The 8,800-nt window shown below is 47.5% G+C and overlaps 1 protein-coding gene across 1 annotated transcript; it reads right to left on the bottom strand.

Annotated features, from left to right (window-relative positions):
* Nucleotides 1-3,091: 3,091 nt before the first annotated feature.
* Nucleotides 3,092-8,458, bottom strand: VSTM5 (V-set and transmembrane domain containing 5). Its single transcript, XM_086614130.1, has 4 exons — nt 8,130-8,458; nt 4,949-5,278; nt 4,708-4,848; nt 3,092-3,135 (listed from the first exon to the last, which is right to left on the bottom strand). Exons 1-4 carry the CDS (start codon nt 8,212-8,214, stop codon nt 3,092-3,094), a joined length of 600 nt encoding a protein of 199 aa, XP_086470256.1. The 5' UTR covers nt 8,215-8,458.
* Nucleotides 8,459-8,800: the final 342 nt, after the last annotated feature.

Here is an 8,800-nt window from a genome sequence, read left to right as displayed (position 1 = left end):
TAAGTGTACAAAACTTAAATGCGTCTTTCCACTTTGCTGTTCTTAACCTAAATTGACAGGTCTGCACGTAGTCATAGCCTTTTCATCAAATAAGCTCTTCATTACCAAGTAATAGAATCACTGTGAAGCTATTAGGATCTCCCAGTTGCAGAGACTTTTTTGTGCCCTTCTCAAAAGAAACAACAGATGCAAGAGGACTTCTTTTGTGTTGCAGAAGTGCAAGCACTGCACATTAGCAGTGAAGACATCTGTCAAGACTTCCAGGCCTAGCTGAAAAAAAAAAAAATCATTAGGAGCCTGGAGAGTCTGTCTTTTAGTGTTGAATACACAAGGATTCCTAATTTTAATGGAAGACAGACTGATTAGACGTCTAACAGAGGGACGGTCTTTAAATCCTTGGTAGTGCATCTTTGAACATTAAGACATTAGTGAATGATTAAGACCTTCACAATTGATTGCCAAAGCAATCTTGTGCACTTGGACATCTCTTTAATTAAAGTTTAAATGCAGAATGCCTTAATGCTTTTGATCGTTCGAAACGCTGTAAATAATAAATTTGCTGCTATTCTGCATGGAGTTTACAACTAGAGTAAGAGTTTACTTACTAGAGTAAGCTGTTAGTTTCTAAACTTCCACTTTAATTGCTTACCACAAGACTTCAGATACTTCAGGCACCTCCAGCATAGCAAGAAACTGCAACAGACAGCTTAACCTCACGTTCTGTGTATTGAATATTATTGACATTAATCATGCCTATGGACAAATGGCAGTTTCAGAAAATGTGAATATTTAATGAGTGACCCTACCTATGTAAAGTAAGCATGTTAAATTCTGGGTGAAATTTGTGGGTGAGGAGTTGTCTATAAGGAAAGCAGTAGATAGGTGAACTCCTGTATATCCTAACTGAATATTATGTGGATCCCCATTGTAATCTAGGATATTGCTGCCTAAAAGTGAGGTTGGCACCAGGGTCAATAGCCACGGACAGGTGCCTGATGGTGCTGTATCTGAGAGAAGCAGAACAACTGTGCTAGCCGGAAACTTCTTACTGCTGGTGTAGTGCACCTGAAATTGAAGAATTTTAAGTGGTCATTTCTTACTTTCATCCCAGCTTTCAAATATTGAAGTTAAAAGCGTAAGTGATCTCTGCAATTAGAGCAAAGCATTCAAATGGTCTGTATACGTTTCCTGACTTTTCCTCTGGCAACTACAGTATTGAAGTCAATGTTAGCGGGTAATAATGGCGTTACGTGTGAGCTGCACTTCTTGTACTTTCTCAATAAGTCTGCCAGAGCACCTGCTATAGACTCAGCTCAGCCTAATAAATAACTTCACATTCAAGTTCTAAGATGTAGGGATTTAAAAAAAAAAACTGGAATAGATAAACAGGGAAAATATGCTATATGGACACTTTACAAAGTACTTCAAGCTGGGTGATTGAAACAGATGCGCCTATAGCTTCTGTGTTGTGTCAAAGCTTAGTTCACTCAAAGAGAAAGACGACTGGTAACATGCACTTAAGAATTAAAACAGCCACGTTTCCAAGCTGTGCTGTAGCTCGGATTATTTGTTTTTCACAAAATTTCTCACCTTTTTTGACCTGTTCTCCTAGATGCAGGAAGGAGCAACCAGCTGAATCTGGTGCCTGAATTTATGAGCGGGCGAGAGGCCCTTTGTACTACGAACAGCCAGTTCAATCCAGGGGTGGCTTTTTAAAGGTATTGCGTACCGCCTGTTTGGCACCTACCTGCATCGTTAGGCACTTGGTGAGAAACTCTCTGGTCTTCCAAATCTAACCCATAGTACCTCTGCACCCGAGCGTCGTAGTCCCTGACCAGAGGGGAAGCTCTGGCAGCCTGTCCTGTAAAAGGTTTTTGCAAACAAGTGAGCCGAAACGTCAGAGAGGCGGCAGCAGCAGTTCAGCTCAAAAAGCCACGTGGCAATCTGCAGACACAGACTAGTCCATGGTCTCTTACATTTTCAAAGTTTATTTCACACTGCAAAATTCTCCTTGTTACAAAAGCAAAACATGCTAATTTGAAGCTCAGTCACTTCAGTGCTTTCTCACTCACAAAAGCAAACGTTATTCCAACCAGCAGATCTGCAGGTGGAAAATGTAAGTGCAGGTAATGTAATATGCAGGGTCAAGAAAACATTAGTTAAATCACATCATGTTTTCTTACAACACAGGAAAGCAAAGGTGGCTTCTCAACAAGAGCAATTTCAGAACTGTTTTTGGATCTTTTCTTCCCAGATAGACTAGTCATCAGTGGGCTAAGTTTGCAAAGGACTCGACATCTTTCACGATGAAACTGTTCAGTATTTTGCCACCCCCCTGGTGTGATGTGCCAGTATTTTATCTGACCCCTCTAATCATTATAGACAGCGTCCTCTTCAGTGCCTGTGCATGGTTCCTTGTTTAACAACCTTCCCTAGTAATGTCATAAAATGTGTGTTAATATCCCAGGGAAGTGTAAACAATGGGAAACGTAAGTGGGAGAACTTTGACCAGCTCAGTGTTGTTTCAAAGTCAATTTTGTCTCATGAATAATTACAATTTGTCTTCAGAGCTTCAGGAAATTCCTTACACCCAAAAGTAGCAGCATAGGTGCAGTAAACAGGATTCAATTGCAATTAATTTTTTAATGTAATACTGTAATTAGACATTAAATTTATTATGTCGAAAGATGCTAATGGCTGCTCTATATGTAATAGGAGACTTGCTGTAGCCAAAATACAGGTGTCCTTCAAGACCATGATCATTTCCTTTATGGGTTGACCTTAGAGGCTTGATTGGTTGTTTTTAAGAGTGGTAGAGGCTGTAGATTTTATTAAGTAGCCACAAAAATGTGTTCGTGCTCAGCATGAAAGCATACTCTTTTTTTACTTTGACCTTGGCTAGGAGAGCCAAAAACTCAACAGGTCAAAACATCTCCATCAGACACTGCTGATTTCATGTCTAATTAGTTTGCAAGTCAGGATGTTTCTACAGTAGTCACAAACGTTTTACCTTCTAGCTTTCTTCGTGTTTTCTCTGCCAATACTTTCTCCTGAGGTAGAATTGTTATTTGTGTTATGAGACAGTCCTTGGCTAACACTCAATGGTTTCCAATTCAATCTCTTCTGTTGTACTTGCTGCAAAGAAAAGATATTATTATTGATTGGCAAATGGATGGGAAGGCCAGCATTCCGAAATTAACCACGCTGTGTTAATAGCCAAGATGTTTTGAACTTTTTAATACTAGCTCAAGCTTTCTCATCTACAATTAGGTTTTAAATACGTATTTTCAAAATATTTAACTGCATAAAGAGTCTCTCACAATCTTTAAAGTGACACTGGTTTCTTCCAACGCAAGACTACAGGCCCTATGAAAACTAAAGTTCTTAGGGCCCGTCCTTACACCTCGCTTCATGACTTCTGAAAGGAGGGCTCTTCTAAGGTGGAATTGGGGCAGAAGTTAGGTCCCTGCTTCGGATCATGTTCTGGGATGTGACACAGCAAGTCTCCAAAACTGTGGTTTTCCTTAATTCTGCCAAGTAACTGTATTTGATTCAGCTCTGTAGGAGGATTGGCTTTAACTGGAGGAAGAAGAGGCTTTATCCAAACAAAAGCCTGTATATTCTGACACGTTAGGAAAATTTTCAGTAGCTACAGAAGCTTGTGAGCGGGGTGTGCACTGTGAAAACAGCAGCAGCCCTTAGAGCTGTAGATAAGTGGCAGAAAGGAAGAGACAGCTTGAGCCAAATTCATCTCTTCTTGGATCAGGTTTTGCAGAGATGACACAAAGTCTGGGCCACGAGCCTTAGGATTCTTCCCTATCTGTGTTGGTCTAGTAAAATACTGATACTTAGGCTCCTTGTTGTAATGTAACAGCTCAAGCAATGCTTACTAGAAGAGAAATACAGACCTTTTACCTACAGGGCAAGAAACCACTAGTGGATCTGCACTTACAAAGACGGGAGGTAAATGCCTGAAATGTTCTGAAGTTGTAAAAGAAACCTCCTGTTCCAAGGACGTGCCCACAGCTTGAGCCCAGGCCCGTAGCGTGGCACCTTGTCTTGCTGCCCAGGCCGAGTAGCTTGGAAACTTCTCTAACACGGGAATGCTCCCTTCACTGCAGCCCCTGTGTTCCCCTGATCTGCTTTTCACGACTGGTGTCTTTGGTGCGTGTTGGGAGTCTGACTTTGGTATTGGTCAGTGTTGACTGGAGTCCACAACTGAATCAAACGTGAGGACAGATGAAAGGGGGGTTTGACAGGAGAGGGAGACGTGCAGTCCTCCATGAAGTGAGGTGGGGGCCACTCCCAAGGCCATTGGGAGTATTTTTCCCTAGGAGATACCCCTCTGGTGCAGACCCTGAGAGCGTTGCTGATGCTCTTGACTTTGACTCATGCCCTCTGATGGGGGGTTGTTGCAGCTCTGGTCTCTGCTCCCTAAGTTTTGCAGTTAGCAATGTTAGGAAGCGTTGTGGTTTCTGATGTAAAATGTCCAAAGTAGATGTCCTGTGGATTGTTCTGCAACTAAATACCTATTATTCAGTTGCCTCAGCTAGTAAAGTGTGGAACAGGAGAACTGATCTGAGCCCTTCCATTCTTGTTTCTCAGTGTCCCTGATTAGCACCTTCATGGCTCAAATCACAAGTGAAATTTAGGCTCAAAATTCAGACTTGAAAACCCTTTACCTTGACTGCATTCTTAGAGAGATACCTGTTAGTTTGTGTGTCGTCTTCTTCTGGAAGAGATGCAGAGATTTATTACACAGCCACATGAAGCAGATCAAAATGGCAGATACTGCAGCGAGAAATGCAAAGAAGACTGCTACAAAATGTAAATCTTCATAGATGATCTCTGCAGGGAGGAGAGAAAAAAAGCAGTATTATAAGATCGATTACAAGCAGATTAATGTTTAAACACAGGGTGAAGCCAAGAACTCCCATCTAGTTCATACCGTAAACATTGACTATGATGGTGCCGTAGGTGTTGGTTCCATACTCCTCTGTTACAGTGACAAAATAGTAGCCAGCATCTCTCATGCCCACGTTCAGAAGCTGTATAGAGCCGTTTTCAAAAGTGGTCACTCTGTCCTTGTACACCGTGGATATGTTGACATAATTCCCACTTTTCCACTCAACAATTTTGGTGGTGCCCCAGCTCGACACATGTTTCCACTCGATGGTGGCGACACCTCTGCAAGAGTATTCAACCGAGAGGAGGATGTTTTGTGCCACTGTTGCGTTGATGTTGGGTTGTGGGACAACTAATGATACTCCTCCAGGAGCTGAAAGACAAAGGAGGAGGATGAGTGTGGAGGTGATGCTGCACCAACTGTCTTGGGCAGGATAGGACCTCTGAGGGGTGATCTGTCCTACCCATCACAGTGTCTGTTTTAGGAGAGGATGGATTATGGTCTACAGTTTCTCTCTCTTTCTGCTGGCGCATACATACTTAAAGACTAAATGCACATTTTTCATTGCTGATAATCAGGAGAAACACTTCCACCAGGCAAGACAAGTAATTGCATGTGTTCCAGTGTTTCAATCCCTATGAGGAGAGAGTTCAGACAAGTCTTTTTGGGGAAGGGAGCGTAACATTTTCTGAAAACTGTGAGCAATAAGAAAATGCATGTAATCAAAGGTGCCCAGTTTCATGCAAAGTCAGACACTTCATGTTCCTGATGATTTCCAGGCAAAAATGCACACAGAGAGTATTTAATTCTCACTCTGTTCCCACTGATGTGATTATGGAGCTGTTCGTAACACTGTGAAACTGAACTTACCATTTCGTTTAATGAGTAACTGCAATAATTTCTGCTTGCGTGTGGGTATTTCTGCATGAAGATTTGGATGAAAACCAAACATCGACATTTCAATCATCATACCTTTTTTTTTATATGTATATAAATAATTAGTGGCATGTTTGAGACACTTGCCTAGAGACTGAAATCCTGTTATCTGCTTACAAAAATCAAACCAGACAAAAGGCAGATAAAGCACGGAGTAAGCCTCACTGCTGAATGCCTTTTCCTTCCGTGTTTGGCTTGGAGCAGCTCACCCGCTCTCCTCTCATGCTGTGGGAACAGCCTGACTGCAACAGCAATACTGAAAAAATAATGCTGAGCTGCACATGTCTGTAACCCAGCAGGGAGGGAGGGAGGACAAGACCCTCAGCTATGCTGAAGGAATGCAAAGTCGGACCCCTGGGGATGCTCCTGGAGGTTCTGCAGAGACTTCAGGGAAAAGTGTGGTTAAAAAAGGCAAAGAAGAAAAATCTCCAAGGCAAAGGAATTCTTTTTAAAAATCATACTAAAAAATAAGACACAGCCCCATGGCCTGCAAAACCCCGGAGCAACCACAAATGGGGAGAGATGGTTACATGGATTACAAGCCTACTTCACTCTATTTGGGATCTGCAGAATTCAGAACCCCTGCTGGTCAAGGTAAGGCAGGGAAGCTCGAGAAGCCAGTGTGATTCCCAGGTCCTCACCTATGGGACCTGCACAGGAGAAAGCCCCAGCCTTTATATAATTGTTAATCAGATGGGATCTAGGCATTTTCCAGGATAAGACTCCTGGGATTCCCTCTTACTGGGTATCTTGTCATGCTCCTGCTGCTGGGTCCCCTTGCAGGGACACCACGCTTTCTGGGTAGCTCAGCGCATCCTCAGTGGAGCTGTGGTCTGCGGTTCAGCCCCTGCGCAGGAGAGACTAACCAGAGCTGTGAAAGGGGGTTTGTGGCGGCCAGAGAAACAGAACAGACGGGAACCTCTGGTAATCGCTGCAAATTGTTCTAATTGTTTTCTGCTCCCTGTGTTTATTTAAAGGCCTTCTGCTCTGTTTCTGACTAGACAGGAGCCGAGTGTCTCACCACAGTGACCCTTTTATGTTTTGATAAAGGCATGGCTTTGGTTTGAATACGTGATTGCAAGGTAAATGTAAAATAAAAAAAAAAATCCTTCCATTAAATTATTTGCAAACGTGTTCTGTCCCAATCCAGCACATAAAGCTAAAAACGGCAACGCAATAACCATTCAAAAATATTTTTAATGTGCCGTCCGCCTGGATCACCTGAACCGGTCTAATCCAAACAGCGCTGCATCACCCCTGAGAGCAAACATCACACCCACCTGCAGCACCCAGCACAAGGCCACTGTGCTCTGCTGGTTGCAAAACCAGACCCTTCACGCCCAGTAAAACACGCACAGAGGAGAGGAGGGTACCAGAGCCCCTCGAAGAGCGGCGAGCTGGCTGGCCCTGGCATGCTGCTGCACTCCGAAGTATTCGCCTGGCCCGGAGTCCAAGCTGGAAGCGCGGCTCTGTGTACCAGACTGGACCGTAGCAACGCAGCCGGGCCTGCGGTGTGCTGGGGAGCTGGGAAAGGGCTGGCAGCGAGGAACCTCTATGTCGGAGCTCTAAAACGGGGGGGACAACTCTAAAATGGAGCTCTTAAACTCCGGGGACACTTCTTCTTCTTCCTCCACCCTTCGGTGTCCTGCTTGTGCGTCACCTTGATGAAGGCGACGGTGTGCCGTGTCCAAACCCACCGGTGGCACTGCCCACCCCAATCCCAAGCGTGGGGGCTGGCTGCAGCCTCCCCTGGCCCTCGGCTGGAGAGGACCGGCCGGCTCTCTGCCTGCGGCCCCGCTCGCCCCGCTCGCCCCCGTGGGGTGCTGGGTTGGAATCCGCCTTCCCTCTTCGCCGCGTTTCCCAGCGTGACTCGAAGCCCCTCGGGCTGGTTAACCGGGATTTCTTTCCTCCTCCTTGCCTTGTCCCCTCCGCCGCTGGGAAAGCGAGAGGGGAACGGCGGCTGCTCCGCCGGGAGCGGGCGTGGGGCTCGTCCCCCCGAGGCCGCGGTTCCCCGGCCGGGCTGCAGCCCCGGGCTGGCACCGCTCAGCCTTCCCGGGCCACTTCCAGCCTGCAGAGAGCAGCGGTGCCTGCCTGAGCCCCCCACGCCCCGTCCCCGTCCCCGTTCCCCCGCCCCAGCAGCTCTCCGGGCACTCCTGCTTACGGCCGGCTCGGGAAGGGCTCTCGCCGCTGGGGCTGAGTCGGGGGTAGCGCGGCGAGGAGGAGGAGGAGGAGGAAAGGGCAGAAGGGAGGAAGCAGAGGGGAGAAAGCGACAGAGTCGGGCACTTACTCTGAAGAGCCCACCCGGCGGCCAGGCAGAGGGTGACGGTCCCCACGACGACGCCCCGTCCCCGGCAGCCCCGGAGCGGTCTCATCAGAGAGAAACCGATGCCTCAGGGCTGGCATTTAAGCGGCTGGGCCGGCCGGCGCGGCCCGACCCCGGGGGCTGTCCGCCCCGGGTCTCTTCCTCGCTCCTCTCCCTCCTCTTCCTCCCTCTCCTGCCGCGGTGCGGGGGCTGGTCCCAGCTGCGCACCGGTCCCCGGGCTCTCCTACGCCTCACACCCCGCGATCCTCCGATACGGATTGAAGATGCAATTGGCTGAGGAAGGGAAAGTGCTGCCCGGCCGCCTGCCATCGCCCCAGCCAGGAAATGAGCGCTAATGGGCGGCCGGCGGGGCCGCGCAGCCCTGCCCGGCTCTGCCGCTTCCCAGCGGGGCAGCGAGCCGGGCCCGCCGGACCCCGGCCGGAGCGGAGGAACCAAGGGAACGGAGCCCGGGGATCGTGACGTTCGGCCGAGGATGGGTGGTGTTTTTTTTTTTCTGTGATCGCTAAGGGAACACGTACCCGCAAGGGAAATTTCCCTTCGGGGTGTTCCAAATGACTTTATTGCCCCCGGGAGTCTGGTGATGCTGTGGGTGAGGTGGCGGGGCTGGGCAGCAGCATCTCCGTGTCCCCAGGGGT

The sequence above is a fragment of the Tauraco erythrolophus genome, chromosome 1 (assembly GCF_009769465.1).
Source record: "Tauraco erythrolophus isolate bTauEry1 chromosome 1, bTauEry1.pri, whole genome shotgun sequence".
Classification (NCBI taxonomy): domain Eukaryota; kingdom Metazoa; phylum Chordata; class Aves; order Musophagiformes; family Musophagidae; genus Tauraco; species Tauraco erythrolophus.
The sequence above is the reverse complement of the archived record's forward strand: the minus strand, read 5'-3'. Positions and strand labels throughout refer to the sequence as shown.